At 44.6% G+C, this 22,148-nt stretch overlaps 1 protein-coding gene across 3 annotated transcripts in view; it reads right to left on the bottom strand.

The window, feature by feature from the left end:
* Positions 1 to 2,308: 2,308 nt before the first annotated feature.
* The window catches only part of LOC124147850, a 33,005-nt gene continuing 13,165 nt past the window's right edge, over positions 2,309 to 22,148 (bottom strand). For 2 of the 3 annotated variants that reach the window (XM_046518652.2, XM_046518651.2), the window contains exons 2-5: positions 11,530 to 12,040; positions 8,301 to 8,388; positions 7,404 to 7,597; positions 2,309 to 6,729 (exon numbers count right to left, since the gene is read on the bottom strand). In XM_046518652.2, the coding sequence (XP_046374608.2) occupies positions 6,455 to 6,729; positions 7,404 to 7,597; positions 8,301 to 8,388; positions 11,530 to 11,881 (909 nt within the window). In that variant the 5' untranslated portion in view covers positions 11,882 to 12,040 and the 3' untranslated portion in view covers positions 2,309 to 6,454. Of the gene's footprint in view, positions 6,730 to 7,403; positions 7,598 to 8,300; positions 8,389 to 11,529; positions 12,041 to 17,402; positions 18,365 to 22,148 lie in introns of those variants that run through there. The other variant, XM_048401241.1, reaches the window with a different exon arrangement.

Below are 22,148 nucleotides of genomic sequence, written 5' to 3'. Positions count from 1 at the left end.
GTAAACGTCTACTACACGCGTCGTTTCGGGATTTCCAGACTTTTCCATAATTATTAGAACTCCCTGCTAAAGGCAGAGTCCACTGTACATCCGACTATGTCCTAAACACGTGTCTATGAATCGCCGTCAACTAGTGATGATACCAGGTGTTCGCGAAAGAAATTAATGAATTAATGTTCAAAGTGTTGTTTAACCCACTTCGTTCACTCACTGCAGGATTAACAATAATTATTACAAACATACCGTAATTCAAATGAGGACTAAACTACAACAGTTGAAACAACACAGATAACATGTACATAAAGATAGTTTATTCATCACAAGGCACTCCGTGGCTGGCAGCTGTACGTTATTTAGAGGAAGTCTGGTGCCAGTTTAACAAAGTTTTAACTTAAAAAGCCATTTAGACGTTATAGGTCAAAGAAACGTCCACAGAATACAGAAGTTGAAATCCAAATATATTGTGTAGACTTATCCCACAGAAGTAATCAAACAGTAACAAAACATTGCATCATACTGTGCTAACCGATTTAGTTACAGTAAACTACGGTTATAACGAACTCAAAGGGACCACTAGTTTTAGTTCGTAATAACCGTAGTTCTTATAAGCGTATATACAGCATATATACAACAAATGGCCGGGACTAAAAAATCAGTTCGTTATAAACGTAGTTTACTGTATTGCAAACATCATTGCTCATGTTTTACTGGCTTAACTGTAATCAAGAAAATATCCACACAGAATAATATGACAGGCAGGAACATACAGGCATGAGTAATGTTTGACTCCTATATCACACCACCACCCCGTTGATTACCCACCGTTCATAGTGAACTCGTCCACATCAACGAGGCAAGACTACCCAGGAAGGGCACAGCAATAACGTCCAAACGTTCTTGTGATAGTAAACGGGGGTTCTCTGCACATGCTTAATGCCTTTCATGCACTATTCCTTGAAAACCTTGTGATGTTTCATGATTTCATGATTTACATGATTCATGTTTTGCAGAGGAATCACACACCATTCGCTGAATCACTTGAATCATTGTTCACGTGGATGTAAGTATTGAACATACAAATATGAAGACAAGAAAGAAACCATTAGTCGCTCTGCTAGGGTTGATGAGACTTCACTCTAGTCTCATTGTTATGGAAGTGAGTGAGTGAGTGAGTTTGGTTTTACGCCGCTTTTAGCAATATTCCAGCAATATCACGGCGGGGACACCAGAAATGGGCTTCACACATTGTACCCATGTCGGGAATCGAACCCGGGTCTTCGGCGTGACGAGCGAACGCTTTAACCACTAAGCTACCCGACCGCCCCTTCATTGTTATGGATAAGCAGCAAGATGAGGTAATGTTTAAAGTTTCAGTCGCCTTTCATTGCATGTAACATCTTGGAACGGTTTCATACATCGACAATGGTAATTGAAAGACCTTGTTCATATGTGGTTCTGTGCCACAAACGCTTTGTTCAGTGCATAAGATCACATGGTTGTACACCATCATGGAATAAGCTATATACGGACCATAGAGACTATACACCATGCAAATAACCTTAATAAAAACAGTTGGTACGTCTTTGAGTAATATAAGTACCGTATTCGACGTAATAAGCGCCCCGCTCTAATAAGCGCCCACGGCGATATTTGCTGATATATTGGCTGGTGAAACCCTTCCAATTCGCACCCATTTCAACTGATCAATGTACACAAGACTTATTTATTCGCGTATAATACACACTCGTGTGTAATATGCACCCTTAATTATGGGCTATTTAATTCTGGAAAAATATATCTGTCGTACATAAACATTTCAGGCTGTCACCATAAACCACGAAATTTATCCCCACGAAAATTATCCCCTTATTTCTAATTTTGAGAGCGCCCTGGGCGCTTATTACGTCGAATCCGGTAATTGTTAAAAATACAAAAGTAAACAATGTGACAGGGTGATGTCATAACAGTTATGCAAATACAAAAGCTTCACATCAAGAGTGAGGTAACAGAAACGAGCACTGACTTTACACAACATGTGCAAGTGATGTGGCGTTACACTACATTTCAAAACAAACTCCCCTCGAACGCGAACAGGGCGCTTTCAATGGTACGGTTGTTTGTGTATTAATGTTTCGTACAAACGCCCCAATGATCGCGATGGAGGTGCGAAGACACGCGTAAAACAATATTCCGAGCGAAAATAAGAAATATCAACAAAAACACATTTCTATATACATTCAATTGATAACTAAAAATGGTGCTATGTATTTTGATCATCATCATCATTATCATCATCATCATCACCATCATCATCATCATTATTATCATCAAAAGGCACAGAAGAGGTTAATCGTGCATGCATTAATCCACAGGAAGCAGTGACGGCTAGTCACGGGGATACAGGTAACATATTATCCGTCAAGCTAATAACAAGCTAATATATCAAATACGACCCCATGATCCTAGGATTAGGCCAGTTGGACCTGACGATGCTGGATCTGGTTATACGACTCTGTAACTTGAACACAGTATTTTGGCCAAACATAGGTCTGTGCAAGGAGTCGTTATGAGCCTCAGGTACAAACTAAAACGAGGTGTTGTGGCGCTAACACAAAGTGCCGAGCCGAACCGAATGGTAACAAAATACACGTGTTTCCGGTGACACCATTAAGCTATCATTTCACTAGCGAGTTTGATCTCAACTTCAGACAAGTCGAGTGATTGAAACCTGTGATATTCACACGGAGATACAGTCTTTTGTTGGTCAAGATTGTGGAAGTAATGGAAGCAGTTTGTACAGCTGAGATTCACCAAAGTCAACAAATGTGCACACCAAGCTCCTACATACTTAACGTGTATGCTCTACCGAATACTATATTTTGTTTCTAAGTGATTGTCTCATATAGTTGTCATAAACATATTTGGCTGGATATGACTTTACAGTATATTATAGCTAAAATTGATAGAATTATCATTTAATAGTGACGTCATCTGGTTTGTTCTATGACGTTTCCATATTTGTAAAATTGGGTCAGTGACATTCGTGTTAACTGCAGTAAATGTTTCGAAACCGAGATTGTTGTTTCTTATTATTTGATAACAAATTCCATCCTTTTTAGCTATAATAACGGTACCGCTCTTTTTCAGGGCATTATCATTTGCAGAAGCCCTCGGTCTTTTCAACAGTTAATGGAAGACCTCGGGCTCCTGCAAATGATAATGCCCTGAAAAATAGCTTTACCCTTATAATAATTATGATAAAAAAATGTACTGGCACATCCAGTCTTCTTATTGGCTGTTTACATGAACCACGTGACCCGAGGCAACATCTTATTGCGAGACAGGATACCCCAGGGGAGATAACCCTCATTACAATCATCTCTCAGAGGATTGAATCGAAGACAAAATCTGAGATTAAGGAGACTTTCAAGGAGAGTATTTACATCAGGTCGTCAAGGTAACATCATATATTATTATGAACACTTAGATCACAGGCATTATATAGTATACGTTGATGCTGGTAGGATGAATCTAAAGGTCTAATAACTTTGGGAATATGTTGAGAGAGCATGGTTTGAATCATAAACATAGATGTTTGATTCAGTTGTTTCTCCTTGAAGGACTCAAATATGTAAACTGGCAAATGAAAGTGTACACTTGTAAAATGGATTTAACCAAAACATTACAAACGTTTTTAAAACGTTACTAGGATACAGACAGTCGCTGAAACACTATAAACTTTAGGTCCAAAACACAACTATGATACCAGTTTCCAATACATCACCATCGAATAACTATTTCTTGTGTGTTTCATCTTTAGCCATCATGGGTGTTCTTTCTTTTGCCTGGCAGTGTAGTGGGCACATTTTTTGTTTCACTTATAAAATTGATTTAATCAGATCTACGCTCTGGGTTTCGGAGTTGTATCAGTTTCTATCAGGATTTAGAGTGGGATTTGACTCGGCCCAAACAGCAGTCTATCAAGATTGATTAATGTTACTCCATAACACTTCGTCTGTCTGCTCAAGTGTGATACTGATCAAACAAGCAACTAATTTTCTTAATAACACAGACAATGTCTGAGTTAAACGCATGCCAATAATTAAAATGTCCACACTATGTGTCACCAGACCGTGGCGTGAGTTTGGAATAACGCAGCTTTGAACAGTATTTCAGTTACACCAGGGCGCCCAGACCGTGGAATATTGTCCCTCTTTGATAAAAGCATGTATCTACATATCCCATGCCCCATGTAGCATAAAATACACGTTGTATGGCTGTGTCTGCATCATGCGGCTTGAACCTTGCCGCTCTATGTGGCCACTGACCTACCGACCGACCGACCGACCGACCGACCGACCAAAATGGTGGTTCTGTTATTCTGTAACAGGTCATGACGACCTGCAAGGATGCTGGGGTTTGAAGATGAAGAGGGGTGTTTGGTAATGTTGTGAATATAGACTAGAGTAATATCTATTTCCAGAGAGAGTTTCATTGATTTTCCTGATTAGCTTTCACGTTCCACGTTCAACGCTTCTTGATCTGAATTTAATCTGAGGATTTTCTCATCCACACAACTACTGAGGCGTGACCCATCTAGTTTGTGTTAATGTTGCCCCATTGTACCCGCCCACCATACACCCGTACATCAGTACTCTATAGAGAACACATTTATCAGAACATATATTGTCCTATGTTGAACATTAAAACTCGAACGATGTTCACCGTAAGTCACTGACGAGAAACGTTGAGTTCCGACGCTGTTATGTCTGAAGTCCTGAAGCTCTTGGTCTCATGCCTGACCCCATTGACAGCCTGAAGCTGTAGCGCAGCTGTAACAACGTGCCAGGCGCACGTATATGGAGATACGATGTGGATCACAGAAACCGCACATGACCGTGTCAGGGATCGGGTTAAATGTCAGTCCAGCAAGTTGAGTTCAAGGCCAACACCAGTTTGTCTGCTATCATTTAGGATGCACAGTAGGAATTTTAGAAATAGTTCGTCATAACTATTAGTACGTTATATCCATGTTCATTAAAAACAAGTTCTTCTACATCAATCTATCGCTGAATAAGTACCCTCATATCACAGTGACACAATCGCAGTTTCAGGGCACTAAATGTCTTCAGCACTAGGCCGTGGGGCATACGTCATCGTATTGGTTTGGCAGCAAATATATGCCCCAGTATTAAGGAATAATTTGAATTAGTATTGCACTTCACTGTGCATACGTGCACTTTTTGTTTTATGCACTGCAGTCTATATCATGCCCTATATAGATGCGAAGCCCTGTACGCATAGTAGAGTCATCGCGCACTGTAAGATGAAGGAGCGAAGTCCTGCACAGGTAGTAGAGTCATCGCGTTCTGTAAGATGAAGGAGCGAAGTCCTGCACAGGTAGTAGAGTCATCGCGTTCTGTAAGGTGAAGGAGCGAAGACCCGCACAGGTAGTAGAGTCATCGCGTTCTGTAAGGTGAAGGAGCGAAGTCCTGTACAGGTAGTAGAGTCATCGCGCACTGTAAGGGGGAAGGAGCGAAGTCCTGTACAGGTAGTAGAGTCATCGCGTTCTGTAAGGTGAAGGAGCGAAGTCCTGCACAGGTAGTAGAGTCATCGCGTTCTGTAAGATGAAGGAGCGAAGTCCTGTACAGGTAGTAGAGTCATCGCGTTCTGTAAGATGAAGGAGCGAAGTCCTGCACAGGTAGTAGAGTCATCGCGTTCTGTAAGGTGAAGGAGCGAAGTCCCGCACAGGTAGTAGTCATCGCGTTCTGTAAGATGAAGGAGCGAACGTCCTGCACATGTAGTAGAGTCATCGCGTTCTGTAAGGTGAAGGAGCGAAGACCCGCACAGGTAGTAGAGTCATCGCTTTCTGTAAGATGAAGGAGCGAACGTCCTGCACATGTAGTAGAGTCATCGCGTTCTGTAAGATGAAGGAGCGAAGTCCTGCACAGGTAGTAGAGTCATCGCGTTCTGTAAGGTGAAGGAGCGAAGACCCGCACAGGTAGTAGAGTCATCGCGTTCTGTAAGATGAAGGAGCGAACGTCCTGCACATGTAGTAGAGTCATCGCGTTCTGTAAGGTGAAGGAGCGAAGACCCGCACAGGTAGTAGAGTCATCGCGTTCTGTAAGATGAAGGAGCGAAGTCCTGTACAGGTAGTAGAGTCATCGCGTTCTGTAAGGTGAAGGAGAGAAGACCCGCACAGGTAGTAGAGTCATCGCGTTCTGTAAGGTGAAGGAGCGAAGACCCGCACAGGTAGTAGAGTCATCGCGTTCTGTAAGATGAAGGAACGAAGTGCTTCACAGGAAGTAGAGTCATCGCGTTCTGTAAGATGAAGCAGCGAAGTCCTGTACAGGTAGTGGAGTCATTACATTCCGTATGACACAGCGCCGAAGCTGTTCATATAGAGTCCTCAGATTGTTCTTCGTCGGTCATGATACTATTTATTCCATCACAATCACATGACTTTACACCTCTCTTTCAGCTTGGACATCTTATAGTTCTCTGGCCGTTTGCCTGTCCATAAGCCCATGTTCCTGCACTCAGTCACAATAAACTCGTCCACATGGACGCCATAGAACACCTCCACCTCGTCTAGGCTGAGGCGGGACACATTCAGGGGTACACTGGGCTTGCGCAGAGCTGTTTCTACTTCCGGTCGGATCACCTGAAAGTCTAGGATGCCTCCCAGGTAGTTCCGAGTAGCGAGTTCCAGGTTCACGGCAGGCAAGGCTGTATTGAAGAGAAAGTGACTGTCATGGTGATTTATGTATGAATTACATGCTATATTAATCACAGAAATTTGCATTAAATAATGTTTTGCAATGCCTATTAATTCAAAACGTAAGTGTGATTTAAAGTAAGAAAAAGTCGGAGAGATAAGTTCACTCTTTAGTAAAGAGGCTAAGATATTTTAGAATATTTTTTTCTTTTGAATTCCCTTAAAAAAATGTTTGCTATTTATTAGGTGGATATTTGAAATCCAGACATAAAATATGACTCAGTGATGTGTAGGGAGTATATCCCCTCTGTATTGATGTTGAATTTCCCAGTAGAAACCCTTCAACAAGTGGGATTTCCAACTAAAAAAGAGTTTAAGCGTTTTGCCAGAGACCATATACCGTATCTGGTTTTGCAGAATTGTGCATTCGTAGTACGTATAACAGGCCACTATTGAAAATAGGTGTACGCCTGTTACAAATTGCCAGCACAGGTGGCTTACGAGCCTAGGGTGACCAGAGCCCACGTTTGGCTTAATTACGTTTACGGCATCGACCTGTTGCAGTCTTAATGAAACATAATATCTATGATTACGACAGCTGCAGCATGCTCAACGATGGCTCGCGGCAGTGTCTTATATAACCGTCCGACTGACCCTCTGGTGACCTCTGGTGACCTCTACTGACCTCTCTGGCCCAGCAGGAACTGGAAGGCGGGGATGACGGACTGGGGGTCCAGCAGGTGAAGCTTCACGAACAGGACGTTCATGTCGCGGTTGTAATCCTCGTCCGAGTACTTCCCCTTGATGATCTTCTTCAAAATGGCGTTGGTCCATGCGGGGTCCATGATCTCCGCTAACAGCTTCTCTGCCCAGATGTGACTGTAACATAGGGGCCCGACGTAGAAGTCGTGACTTAGCATGGCGTGTATATGGTCATAGTAGACGTGGGACCTTCACTTAAAGGGTCATACGCGGATCCAGAGGAGGGTGCACACCCCTTTTTGCAACATTCTAAACATTTTTGCACGTTTTACTTTTGTGTTGTTGTTGTTTTTTGTTTAACGCCGAACTCAGCAAGATTCCAGCTATATGACGGCGGTCTGTAAATAATCGAATCTGGACCAGACAATCCAGTGATTGACATCATGACCATCAATCAACGCAATTGAGATACGATGACATGCATCAACCAAATCAGCAAGCCTGACCGCCCGATCCCGTTAGTCGCCTCACACGACAAGCATAGTCGCCTTTTACGGCAAGTGTGGGTTGCTGAAGACCTATTATACCCCGGATCGTCACGGGTGGTTTTACTAGTGACCAGGTATACTTGGTATACATGTATTGCCACACTTCAGCTTTGTCAGCACATACCCGTGCTTGTGGGTTTCACCGAAGTGGTTAACGTCCGAGACCTGCATCCTCTCACATTAACCTGACACGCCGCGATATAACTGTAATAATGTTTAAAGCGGCGTTAAACCCAACTCACTCAGTCACTGTTACTCCAGCATTTTGCTCCTTGGAACGATAACACTTGTTATACAATGAATTAACGGGGTCACAGAGTACATTTATTCACCTGTCGTCCCCCATGTAGTCTCGGAGAGTTATTGCCGTCTTGTGGTCTCTCACTGTGTCGGGGTAGGACATGGTGTACAAGGCAAAGCCTGAAACAGAGATTCATCCATGTGGTTATGTCGGGGGTCCATTGGGACATCGCGTGATAACCCTCAGGCGTTTATTGTTGTATTACTTGATTTACGGAACACCGACTCTTAAATCAGAAATGTAGGAAAAAATATATTAATGCCAGTTTAAACATTTTGAGCCTACATCAAACTCACGAAAGAAACGTCTCCCTTTTTCATGCCCGACACGAGTCTAAAGCGCCATGACGAATACTATGTACAACGTCTCCCGTATTCCAAGCAAAGTGACTTTAATGTCATGTAAACGCAAAAACCTATTCAACTTTTTGTCACTTTTCACAATAATGACATGGACAATTGAGAATATGATTTATTTATTTATTTATTTTTTATTTATTTATTTTGATTATTTTTTTTATATTTATTTATTTATTTATTTATTTTTTATTTTATTTTATTTTTTTTATTTTTTTTTTGGGGGGGTGGGGGGTGGGGGGGGATGGGGGTGCCAACCATATCCGGTGTTTTAAACACAAAGTTAAAACAGCGGCTGTGCATATAATTATGTGGACAACCAACACAAAATTTGTTAACCAAGAAATAAAATAACGGCCTCGATAGAATTGCAAGCATTTACATAGACTGATGTTGGCGGGAAGGTTTATTCGAGCTCAACAAATAACACGGTATTTATACCTCTGTGGATATTCGATGGTGCGTGAAGCAATACACGACAATCAAGAGTGCTCCTTATAAACAGAATTCTATTTATATATCGATATACTCAACTTCACATATTGTACCCTTTCAATAACTAAATACAAAATTAATACTTTTTTACTTTTCTCGACTCCTGATTACTACCCTGTCAACAGAATGGGCTTTGTCACAAATGTGTTGGGTATACTATGAAAAGAAAACATCTAGAACGATATATTTTCCCCTTTGTATTTTTGCTGCATCCCCGACGAGGCCACTCACACAATTAAAAGTCAGTAAGATGCGGCTGAATCTTACCCTAAAGGTGATCAATGCTGCTTAGTTAGATGCCCGTGCCCAACACAGCTTAATACATTGCATTTAAGGTCATAAGTCAATGGTATATTTTATAAAAAGAAAAAATGTTGCTAATAGATAAAAACAGTGGTGTTTGAGTGACTTCAATCAAACTCGCTCCGTCTGCCAGTTCGCCCGAGCCTAGTGTCCTGTTAAAGTTAACAGTGTTTCCCAAACTCTCATTTCATGTCTGTCCAATATCTCATTTCACTACTTCTCATTAGGTAATCTTTTTGGGGTTGCTTCCCTCCCAACTTCCGTACGTTTTCGCATATATATAAAAATATCATTCTGGACATAAATGTACGAATTTCATGAAAACAATATTCTCGCTTATCGGTAGTTTTAATCTAGAAAAAGTAATTGACTGAATTGTTTTTGGCTTGTAATTCACCTTTTTCAGCCTTATGTTTTAATCTCCTAACACTGATACCACAGTGGGGGTTCCGGAATAGAATTGGTCCCCAACAAGATGTTCTTGTCGTAAGAGGCGACCAGCTAGATCGGGTGGTCAGGCTGGATGACTCGGTTGATGGCGTGTCATTATACCTCGACGACGTGCATCGTTGTTCATAATATCATTCACTGGATTGTTTGGTCCAGACGGTCATTTACATAGGACCGTCATATAGCTAGAATATTTCTGAGTGTGTCGTTAAACAACAAACAAACAAATAGCACTGACACAACACCGGTGCACCATAGCACATGTACACTATTAGTTATTCGATTTTCTTTATCAGTTTTGATGCTTGAGGTAAGCAGTGTCTAATTTTTATAGGGGGCACGGGTGGCCCAGTCGTCTAAGGCGCCGCTGTGCAGAGTTGCGTCCCTTGGGCACGCCAGAAACCTATGATTGTGGGTTCGAATCCCGGTTCGCCCCGATTATGTTTCTAGGTTTGTCAGCACTATACCGCTCATGGGTTTTACCGAAGTGGTAAATATCTGAGACCTGCATCACTTCGGGCTTTCCTCCCACCTTAAGCTTACACGCCGCGATATAACTGGAATACTGTTAAAAGCGGCGTTAAACCCAACTCACTCACTCATTTTTATATATCGTATGTACAACTGTTCAGAAGTCATGTGACGTTGTGTACAGTTAGATTATGTGTACACAGAGTATGATTACTGTATAGAAATACCTTGTGTATAAACAACCTGAATGTATATAACTATACAGCCATGCGTTCAGCCTTTCACCCGATGAAGGGGCAAGAAGTAGCCCTGACATGTCCTACCAAATATACAAGAAGTTGTTATTTATTAACGTTTTCTTCTATTAGACCCCAGGGGTCTATTAATTTCGTGTAAGTCGTTGCCCCCGCGTCTATTCTGATAAATGATGGCACGGTGACAACTCACTACCTACCGAATCGCAAATTCAGCCGTCACACAAAGAGTCTGTGCAGGATACGGCTCATTATTAATCACCAAATATATAACAGGATAAAATAGGAAACTTATCTCGAGACCCGGCGTCTTATAAAGTAAAATCCTTTTACGCCGCTTTTAGCAAAATTCCAGCAATATCACGGCGGGGGACACCAGAAATGGGCTTCACACATTGTACCCATGTCGGGAATCGAACCCGGGTCTTCGGCGTGACAAGCGAACGCTTTAACCACTAAGCTACCCCACCGCCCGGATTCTATTATTTGGACAAAGGTGAGACTCGGCATTAATTAGAGGCCGGGTGTATTGGAGTCCAGATGAATAGTAGAGGAAAAATAGTATTCATATTTAACCAACATCTAAAGGTTGAATTGCATGAAGACGAGTACATACAAAATATGGTGGCCCAGCCGTCTAAGGCACCGCAATTCGCTGTGCAGAGTTGCGTCCCTTGGGCACGCCAGAAACTTATGATTGTGGGTTCGAATCCCGGTTCGCCCCGATTATGTTTCAAAAGTTTGTCAGCACCACACCTGTGCTCGTTGGTTTCACCAAAGTGGTAAACGTCTAATGCCTGCATCACTTCGGGCTTTCCTCCCACATTAAGCTGACACGCCGTGATATAACTGGAATACTGTTAGAAGCGGCGTTAAACACAACTCACTCATTCACCAACTACAAAATATGGATGTCATTGACCTCACTCACCTAGCTTCTTCCAGTGGAGTCCCTCCACCATGTCCCTGAGGAGATCCTCCGCCGCTTGTCTGTTAATGGACTGGTGGAACTTGAACTCATCCTTACACCGGGAGATGGTATAGGCCACAAAGGCAGTGGCCAGCTTGGTCATCGGGAAGAGGCGTGGCTCAACCTGGGCAACGAAGCTGTGGGGGAGCGACGTGGGGAAGAAAGTGTCATGGACTGATAGGTCAGCCTTCACACAGCTGACCAGCAGCGCGCGCGCCGCTTCCGACACTATATCCTGCCCGTGATTATTGAACGGCGTCAGGGACTGTAGAACGTGAATGTTCAGTTTATCCGCCATCGTTGCTGACTTCATTTGAATGTTTGTCCTGTTGGGTTGTATCGATGTACGCTACCTATACACACCAGTCTTATATCCGTTGTACATTGTTCAGTGTGCTTCGTGACGTCAATGTTGTTTGATCATTTGATGATTATTAGCATTATTCTGTCTTCAGATCATAGATGAATAGATCTGTTAAAAGAAAATCAAACATTTAGTCAAGTCAAGTGAACACATATTATCATAATAATATTATTTTGATACGAAAACAGATAATTCATGGAATCCCCAAAAGAAAAACAGCGAGAATAGATCAATATTTTACTGCCAGAGGGTTAATATCACATTGAAAGAACGATGTAAGGTAACTAGCAACAGTCCAAATTAACAGCCCTCCTGTCATAAAGTTCACACAGTCAGTGACGAGTGTGTCCACATCATTGTCCAATGTTGCAGGCTTGACCTTCTCCCCGTGACGTTGTAGAAAGGCTAGGGGAATGACATTGCCGACCTGGGAAAGATACGCCGACGTTCCTGCAACGTTGTTGGAGGATTGGATGACGTCGCAAACGATGACATGTTCAACTGATGACAGAGGATCTTGCAGGCCAGGGTAACACATTAGAGTTGTTCTGGTTCAGATACTAGGACACAACTATAGCAACATGTGGGAGTGCTGCATATCCCTGTTTGTATACCCCTCTGTTGCCAGGGTTACTGTATGGACCCTGTGTCGAAGATGAGTGGTTCGAATCCATGTCTTGGCGAGGAGTTATCACGGGTGCGCGGCCACTACGGGTACGGTATCTGACGTGGTTCTTCCGTTGATAAAGTCGCCATACGTCATATGTAGTGTTCCTTGAATTGAGCTGTGAGGTACCGGATTCAAGCTTTCCTATGGCTCTCCATCTGTCATTTTTCACTTAGGCATGGTACTGTGAAATCGCATTTCAAAACGACCAAAAGTGGTGTTTTATGAACTTTGCACTTTCGACGAGTAGCATGATATGAAATTGGATATCTGGCCTTTCACAGAGAACGTTTGAGCAATGTATCCAGCATTTTCGGTTTCACTGACAAACTACATGACTTGATGTACATTTTAAAACTCTTTCAACACGTCAGCATTTTGTAATTGTAAGAATGATTTGTCTCCAGCTGGATCTGTTGTTTGTTTGTTGTTTAACGCCGCACTCTGCAAATTCCAGCTATATGACGGCGGTTTGTAAATAATCGACTCTGGACCAGACAATCCAGTGTTTGACATCATGAGCATCGATCCACTAAATTGGGCTTTGATGACATGCATCCGCCAAGTCAGCGAGTCTGGCCACCCGATCCCGTCAGTCGCCTCTTACGACAAGCAAGGGTTGCTGAAGACCTACTGTACCACGGATGTTCACGGATCACTTGGATCTGTGATAATAAAGGGTGACTAGTAGTGACATATTATATTCCCGTGGACACATTGCTGTCATTTTCTGACTGATAAGGTGGAACTGATGCCATTGTTTTTTGAAGATTTCACCTGAATATACTTGCTAATATATTGTGATTGTGTTTCACATCTGCGATAATTGCTACAATCAATGAGTGAGATGTACCTTCTAGTAAAGTGACAACACAGAACAGTGGGTCCACCTGCTTCAACTGTGCCTATACTCTGTACCTTCTAGTGAAGTGACAACACAGAACGGTGGGTCCACCTGCTTCAACTGTGTCTACTCTGTACCTTCTAGTGAAGTGACAACACAGAACGGTGGGTCCACCTGCTTCAACTGTGCCTATATTATGTACCTTCTAGTGAAGTGACAAGTCTTCAGAACGGTGGGTCCACCTGCTTCAACTTTGCCTATACTCTGCTCCTTCTAGTGAAGTGACAAGTCTTCAGAACGGAGGGTCCACCTGCTTCAACTGTGTCTACTCTGTACCTTCTAGTGAAGTGACAACACAGAACAGCGGATCCACCTGCTTCAACTGTGCCTATACTCTGTACCTTCTAGTGAAGTGACAAACCTGAGGAACAGCGGACCACCTCGGCGAAAGGTGACATGTGTTAAAGGACTTGGACTCACGGTGAAAGGATAAGCTATCGCGTAGTGATATTAATCCATTACATTGTTATTGACGCCTGAAGCTCAGTTATAGCCTTCGTACATATGCGCACTTGGGGCTCATGAGTCAAATATCATGCTGACATCGAGCATGAGTATTTGTCATCGATGCCTCAATAGTCCACCCTGTGATACTGTCCTCATTGGGGTCCAACCAAACAATTTATTTCAGTTCTTTTAGGCCTCAGGCCTCTGTGTACAGACGTGATGGCACAGGTGGAATTGTAGTTAACCGTACATTTCTTTCCATATATGCATAGTACAAATATTTTGCTAGATTTGTAATAGGATTAGAGTTTGGCGATGACATTAAAATTTTAAACTTATGGATATTAGGTGAAGATAATACTTAGCATATAGTTGTCTTAACTGTGCGTTTGCTAGACACACTAAAAGAAAATGGAATTCATTTTCAATGCAGTTTAAGTTACAGATTATACATTCTTTTTCAAATTTCTAGGTATATTGAAGTGACGCCGACAATCAATTTCCAGGTCATGACAACTTAAACGAAATCGAGGAAGATAAATATTTTAATTTGCTTTGTGTTATGAGGTTCAAAAAGGTTTATAGAAATTTTAAATATTTTGATAACATGCTGTTTAATTTTTTTAACTTGCAAGAAAATCACTGTTCCAAATTGTCCTTTAAACGTTGTTGAAACATACTGAGAAATAAATATTTAAATACGTTTGAAATAACCATACATCTACACTTGGGCTCATACACACGAAAACATCCCTGTTTGGCGGTTTACGCCGACATAATCTTATGTTTGTATGTGTATACATATCAACTAATCTTCACTCGAGGCGCAATGATTCAATACGTTAAGTAACCAATTTATTAGGGATTAGGTTAGAGGATGTGATATCCAAATGCGGCGTGACGTCACATAACGTGCTATTGGCTTGCAGTGTATGGGTAATGAATTTCACATAATACATCGATTCTGCATAAAAGTCAAAATCAACTTAGTGTATTACACACTCGCAGATTATGACACAACATCCGATTCGTGGTTTTGTGTTGTTCCTACTTGAATTCGAAATCTCCTCGTAGGGTCTGACTTTGCAAGTCAGTGAACAAACACCAGAGTTCTATTTCACATGGGCGAACAATTCTAAATATATGACATGTATAACTCGACTATGTAAAAAGAAATTTGGGGGGAGGGTGGGGTGGGGGGGGTAGTCAAAGGGGAAATCCCGGCAATTATTGATTAAAATATTTTAAACTGATACAAGTTGATATATTTAAGTATTACACATGACAACACATGACAGTACGTTATAGAAAGCATAAGATCAATCACTCGTGACTTCAATTGATCGATAAGAAATGAAACTCATCACTTTGGCGTTCCCATAGTCGTATACATACATGCACACGCATACTTAAGTTTGCAGCACACACTCTTCATGAACAAAAACCGTCAAACACGTCGCAAAGCTGTCGCAGTGCAAAATCAGCCACGACCCAGTCTATGTAAGAGACTGCTATAAGTAATGCGCTCGCCAGGGAACGGAATATCGTACTACGGGGTCAACACTAAATATAAAGTGAGTATGGTTTAAGGCCGCTTTAATCCATATCCCAGCAGCATCACGGCGGAGAACACCAGAAATGTGTTGCACACATTGTACCCATGTAAGAAATCGAACACGGACGAACGAACACTTTAACAAGAACGCTACCCACGTTCCCAAAACATATCACTTCATAAAGCTGATATTGTCGTATCTTCATAGATCCAAGTGAGTTATAGACTAGATTATTTACAGACCGCCGTCATATAGCTGGAATATTGCTGAGTGCAGCATTAAACAACAAACATACGAACTATAGTTAGTTCGACATAACCGGACAATAAATAACCTTCGAGGCGGGGTAAACAATCTCAACATGGGGTCAAGGTTAAGCACGGCTAGAACGACTAGTGCCTAAACACCCTATAAATTGCCAATCATTTGGAAGTCAGCATTGTGGCGTTGACAGTTGGGTGTACTCTGGGTCATAATAATAGGCTTCCATCAATACTTGCGACTTGTTGCATTACAATTACTATCATTTTACGGCTAATAATATGACTGAATATGTCACATTTCTTTAGTAAGGTCAGAGACAGGTATACCATGATAAGACATATACTGAACAAAATAGTTTGGGATCATGGACATTTTTGGGGATAGTTTTTTTGTAGTGAAGACAGCACACTATTTTATAAAAAAATATCTCAACAAATATTCACGATCCCTAAAGTTTTTTGTTTAGTATACATCATTAAGGGCTACAGACATATATAGCCTAACAGGTTACTGAATGTGCTTTTCAGAAGGTTAGACTTATAAATAATACACTGTTGCTAATAAACAAAGTGTTTGAAGGACTTCAATCAAACTTGCTACGGCTGTCAATTCGCCCGAGCCTAGTGTCCTATTATAGTTGTTTGTCCTTTTAAAGTTATTTGGCATTTCTCAAAAATAAACAGAAGGATCTAGCTCTCATTCCATTGCTGCCCAATATATCTTTACACTACTTCTCATTAGGCAATTTTGGGGCGATTCTCCTCTCCCGCCTTCTGTATGGTTTCGCATATATATATACTATATATATATCGTACATCACATTCTGGACATCGATGTACGAATTTCATAAAAATATATCCTCGCTTATCGGTAGTTTTATTCGAAACAAATTGACTTAATTGTTTTTGGCTTGTAATTCACCTTTTTCAGCCGTATTATGTTTCAATCTCTTACCCCTATACCCCAATGGGGGCTCTGGAATAGAATTGGTCCCCGACGAGATATGCTCAGATCGGGGGTCAGGCTCAGTGACTCGGTTGATGGCGTGTCACCATACCCCGACGGCGTGGGAGGTTGCTCATACCATCAATCACGGGTTTGTCCGGTCCGGCTCGAATTTTACCGGTCGCCGTAGTAGAGCTGGAATAGTGCTGACTGTGACGTATACATACCAAAGCACACAGGAAAATCTATATGAATAAAAGTGTTACTTATGCTGGAGACATATGTAGACAAATTGTGTTTCATATTCCACCATGACTGATTCTAATTCTGTGGAACTACTGTAAACTTTTATGCCTCGTACAACAAAATGTCCATCCAAACATTAAGTCAATAACAACCTTTCTCTGCGAACACAGAGTAAGCTAGATCAACAACATTCTTCATATAGTCCCGGGCATTAAGTTAACATTGAACCCAGCTGTCTCGCTTACATAATTATATTCCACTGTCTGAGTATACATATGCCTTTACTGCAATAATGTTAATTACAGTTAGATCTGTTCTATGATATAACACAGCACTGCGCACACTTTATTCTGCGAAATGTTAACACTGTTAGAACTGTTCTGTGCTATAACACAACGCATTTTAACTGTCTAATGTTGGCATACATATACTAATACTTACTGATACTGTATAATGTTCCCAGCATAGGACACGCAAGTCCGTCGATTACTTCAAACTGAACAAAACGTTACGGGTGTGAAGCTGTACGTGTATTGAATTCAACTGATGGTATATATACTTTAAATGACTCAAGCGTTCATCTCACAAAGGGGCGATCGGTTGTGTACAATATTTGACATACCTGTCTTGCTACAATGACCTAACACAGACAAATAGGTCTGACTTCTGTAGGTTAAACGAAATCGAGCCCTATTTAAATATAAGATTCCATTAGAATACAAAGCTTGGGTTTTATCCTACTGATATATCTGACCTTGACGTAAACCCGACTAAGCTACTACACAGATATTTCCGCTTGGCCGGTGAGGCGGTACGTGGAGACAGGCTGATTGATCCGCTGTGACCACGAGGTCAATCGCACAAACATATTTATATAGATTGTTTCGTGGAGAGCCAATTACAAACATGAAGATTACTGCATTTTTTTACAAATCAATGATCAGTTAATCACTTAATTTCATCTTCTCGTGCTGAAAATCTTGTATATAAAAGTCTAAGAAGTAAGTAAGTATAGTGCGTTTGCATTAACCTAACCGGGGCAACCGAGGCCCAGCTGTCTTAGACGCCGTATTAGTTAGACAGACTTGCGTGCCTGAAACCTATGATCGTGGGTTCGAATCCTATATCCATATATCGAACAAAAACAAAATATATTGCTTACTTCGTCCTCCCCATAAAGAAGTGAAGTCCATCGGCGTTTAGGCAGTTTCGCACGTGCATCACATGTTTCGCGTGACAGCAACGGGCGCCCAACGATTTCTTTCATCAGATATGTTTTTGATTAAAACTCTGCAGAATAAAACTTATAAACCATTTTGCAACAATGTATTTCTTTTTTTTTTTTTAATTTTTGAACAATCTGAAGCATCAATTTTCCAAAGCATTTTCTGGGACAATGTTTTTTTTGGAAGAAATTCCATCTCATCAACCACATAGGGAACACAGAGAGACTACTAAGTGGTTAGTCCCTAACCACGGACAGAGAGACATATATGCTATGAACGTCTCACCTGCTATAAAAAGCACATCGGACTAAAGAATAAAAGAAAACTGGTCACGCCCTTTCAAGCAGACTAACATCTAGACTCTTAAAAGAACATATTTTACAGGAAAAAGCTTTTAGATAATAGTTATAAAATATATTAAAAAGGAGCCAAGAGACGTTCTTCATTTTGAGATACTGCAGTAATCTAGACTTGCCAAATATTATAGCCTTGCTTGGGCTGTATTGTATATATTTGTGTCAGGGTCAGTATGGCGGACTCACTTTTGAGTTATGAGAGACGTTAAACGCTGAATAACAAGCGCCACTTCAAACCGAAAATAGTATATGCGGCCAATCACCTCTCGTGAACATGCTCCTTCCCGTGATAAATGAAAAGCGACTGTACTATTGAGTATACCTTTTGGCCATGGAAACAAGCTAGCGTCCTTGACCACACTGATGGCCTTGAACTTACACCTGTGAATCTCGTTCTTTCATTTGCTCGGTGTATCATTTGCTGTCTCTCACTTGCCCGCTCTCTACTCAAAACCACCCACCACGTAAAAAGGTACAATCGCCATTTCAAAAAATCTTCGCACTACATATTGGATTCCAACAACATAGTCAGTCAGTGTTCTCCCCCAGTGTCCCCGACTGTGTTCTTCCTCCCTGACTGTGTCTTCCCCCATGGCACTCCCCGACTATGTCTTCCCCATGACACTCCCCGGCTGTGTCTTCCCCCATGACACTCCCCGGCTGTGTCTTCCCCCATGGCACTCCCCGGCTGTGTCTTCCCCCATGGCACACCCCGGCTGTGTCCTCCCCCATGACTCTCCCCGGCTGTGTCTTCCCCCATGACTCTCCCCGGCTGTGTCTTCCCCCATGACTCTCCCCGGCTGTGTCTTCCCCCATGACTCTCCCCGGCTGTGTCTTCCCCCATGACTCTCCCCGGCTGTGTCTTCCCCCATGGCACACCCCGGCTGTGTCTTCCCCCATGGCACACCCCGGCTATGTCCTCCCCCATGACACTCCCCGGCTGGGTCTTCCCCCATGAAGCTCCCCGGCTGTGTCTTCCCCCATGAAGCTCCCCGGCTGTGTCTTCCCCCAAGGCACTCCCTGACTCTGTCCTTCCCCATGGCACTCCCCGACTATGTCCTCCCTCAGGGCACTCCCCGTCTGTGTCCTCCTTCATGACCCTCCCCGGCTGTGTCTTTTGCCCATGAAGCTCCCCGGCTGTGTCTTCCCCCATGACACTCCCCGGCTGTGTCTTCCCCCATGGCACACCCCGGCTGTGTCTTCCCCCATGGCACACCCCGGCTGTGTCTTCCCCCATGGCACACCCCGGCTGTGTCTTCCCCCATGGCACTCCCCGGCTGTGTCTTCCCCCATGACTCTCCCCGGCTGTGTCTTCCCCCATGACTCTCCCCGGCTGTGTCTTCCCCCATGACTCTCCCCGGCTGTGTCTTCCCCCATGGCACTCCCCGGCTGTGTCTTCCCCCATGACTCTCCCCGGCTGTGTCTTCCCCCATGACTCTCCCCGGCTGTGTCTTCCCCCATGACTCTCCCCGGCTGTGTCTTCCCCCATGGTTCTCCCCGGCTGTGTCTCCCCCCATGGTTCTCCCCGGCTGTGTCTTCCCCCATGACTCTCCCCGGCTGTGTCTTCCCCCATGGCACTCCCCGGCTGTGTCTTCCCCCATGGTTCTCCCCGGCTGTGTCTCCCCCCATGGTTCTCCCCGGCTGTGTCTCCCCCCATGGTTCTCCCCGGCTGTGTCTCCCCCCATGACTCTCCCCGGCTGTGTCTTCCCCCATGGCACTCCCCGGCTGTGTCTTCCCCCATGACTCTCCCCGGCTGTGTCTTCCCCCATGGCACTCCCCGGCTGTGTCTTCCCCCATGACTCTCCCCGGCTGTGTCTTCCCCCATGACTCTCCCCGGCTGTGTCTTCCCCCATGACTCTCCCCGGCTGTGTCTTCCCCCATGGTTCTCCCCGGCTGTGTCTCCCCCCATGGTTCTCCCCGGCTGTGTCTTCCCCCATGACTCTCCCCGGCTGTGTCTTCCCCCATGGCACTCCTCGGCTGTGTCTTCCCCCATGGTTCTCCCCGGCTGTGTCTCCCCCCATGGTTCTCCCCGGCTGTGTCTCCCCCAATGACTCTCCCCGGCTGTGTCTTCCCCCATGGCACTCCCCGGCTGTGTCTTCCCCCATGACTCTCCCCGGCTGTGTCTTCCCCCATGGCACTCCCCGGCTATGTCCTCCCCCATGGCACTCCCCGGCTGTGTCTTCCCCCATGGTTCTCCCCGGCTGTGTCTTCCCCCATGACTCTCCCCGGCTGTGTCTTCCCCCATGACTCTCCCCGGCTGTGTCTTCCCCCATGGCACTCCCCGGCTATGTCCTCCCCCATGACACTCCCCGGCTGTGTCCTCCCCCATGACTCTCCCCGGCTATGTCCTCCCCCATGGCACTCCCCGGCTGTGTCTTCCCCCAAGGCACTCCCCGGCTATGTCCTCCCCCATGACTCTCCCCGGCTATGTCCTCCCCCATGGCACTCCCCGGCTATGTCCTCCCCCATGAAGCTCCCCGGCTGTGTCTTCCCCCATGGCACTCCCTGACTCTGTCCTTCCCCATGGCACTCCCCGACTATGTCCTCCCTCAGGGCACTCCCCGTCTGTGTCCTCCTTCATGACCCTCCCCGGCTGTGTCTTTCCCCATGAAGCTCCCCGGCTGTGTCTTCCCCCATGGCACTCCCTGACTCTGACCTTCCCCATGGCACTCCCCGACTATGTCCTCCCTCAGGGCACTCCCCGTCTGTGTCCTCCTTCATGACCCTCCCCGGCTATGTCCTACCCCATGACTCTCCCCGGCTGTGTCTTCCTTCAGGGCACCCCCCGACTGTGTTCTCCCTCATGACGCCCCCCGACTGTGTCCTCCCTTCCCGACTGTGTCCTGCCCAATGGCACTCCCTCATAACACCCCCCGACTGTGTTCTCCCCCATGACGCCCCCCGACTGTAGTCTCCCTCATGACCCCCCCCGACTGTAGTCTCCCTTCCCGACTGTGTCCTGCCCAATGGCACTCCCTCATAACACCCCCCGACTGTGTTCTCCCCCATGACGCCCCCCGACTGTAGTCTCCCTCATGACCCCCCCGACTGTAGTCTCCCTTCCCGACTGTGTCCTGCCCAATGGCACTCCCTCATAACACCCCCCGACTGTGTTCTCCCTCATGACGCCCCCCGACTGTAGTCTCTCTCATGACCCCCCCCCCCCCCCCCCCCCCCGACTGTAGTCTCCCTTCCCGACTGTTTCCTGCCCAATGGCACTCCCTCATAACACCCCCCGACTGTGTTCTCCCTCATGACGCCCCCCGACTGTAGTCTCCCTTCCCGACTGTGTCCTGCCCAATGGCACTCCCTCATAACACCCCCCGACTGTGTTCTCCCTCATGACGCCCCCCGACTGTAGTCTCTCTCATGACCCCCCCGACTGTAGTCTCCCTTCCCGACTGTTTCCTGCCCAATGGCACTCCCTCATAACACCCCCCCGACTGTGTTCTCCCTCATGACGCCCCCCGACTGTAGTCTCCCTTCCCGACTGTGTCCTGCCCATTGGCACTCCCTCATAACACCCCCCGACTGTGTTCTCCCTCATGACGCCCCCCGACTGTAGTCTCCCTCATGACGCCCCCCCCCCCCCGACTGTAGTCTCC

Source organism: Haliotis rufescens, unplaced genomic scaffold (genome assembly GCF_023055435.1).
Source record: "Haliotis rufescens isolate VD_foot unplaced genomic scaffold, xgHalRufe1.0.p SCAF_1, whole genome shotgun sequence".
In the NCBI taxonomy this organism is placed as follows: Eukaryota; Metazoa; Mollusca; class Gastropoda; order Lepetellida; family Haliotidae; genus Haliotis; species Haliotis rufescens.
Note: the sequence above shows the minus strand (reverse complement) of the source record. Positions and strands in the feature narration are given on the sequence as shown.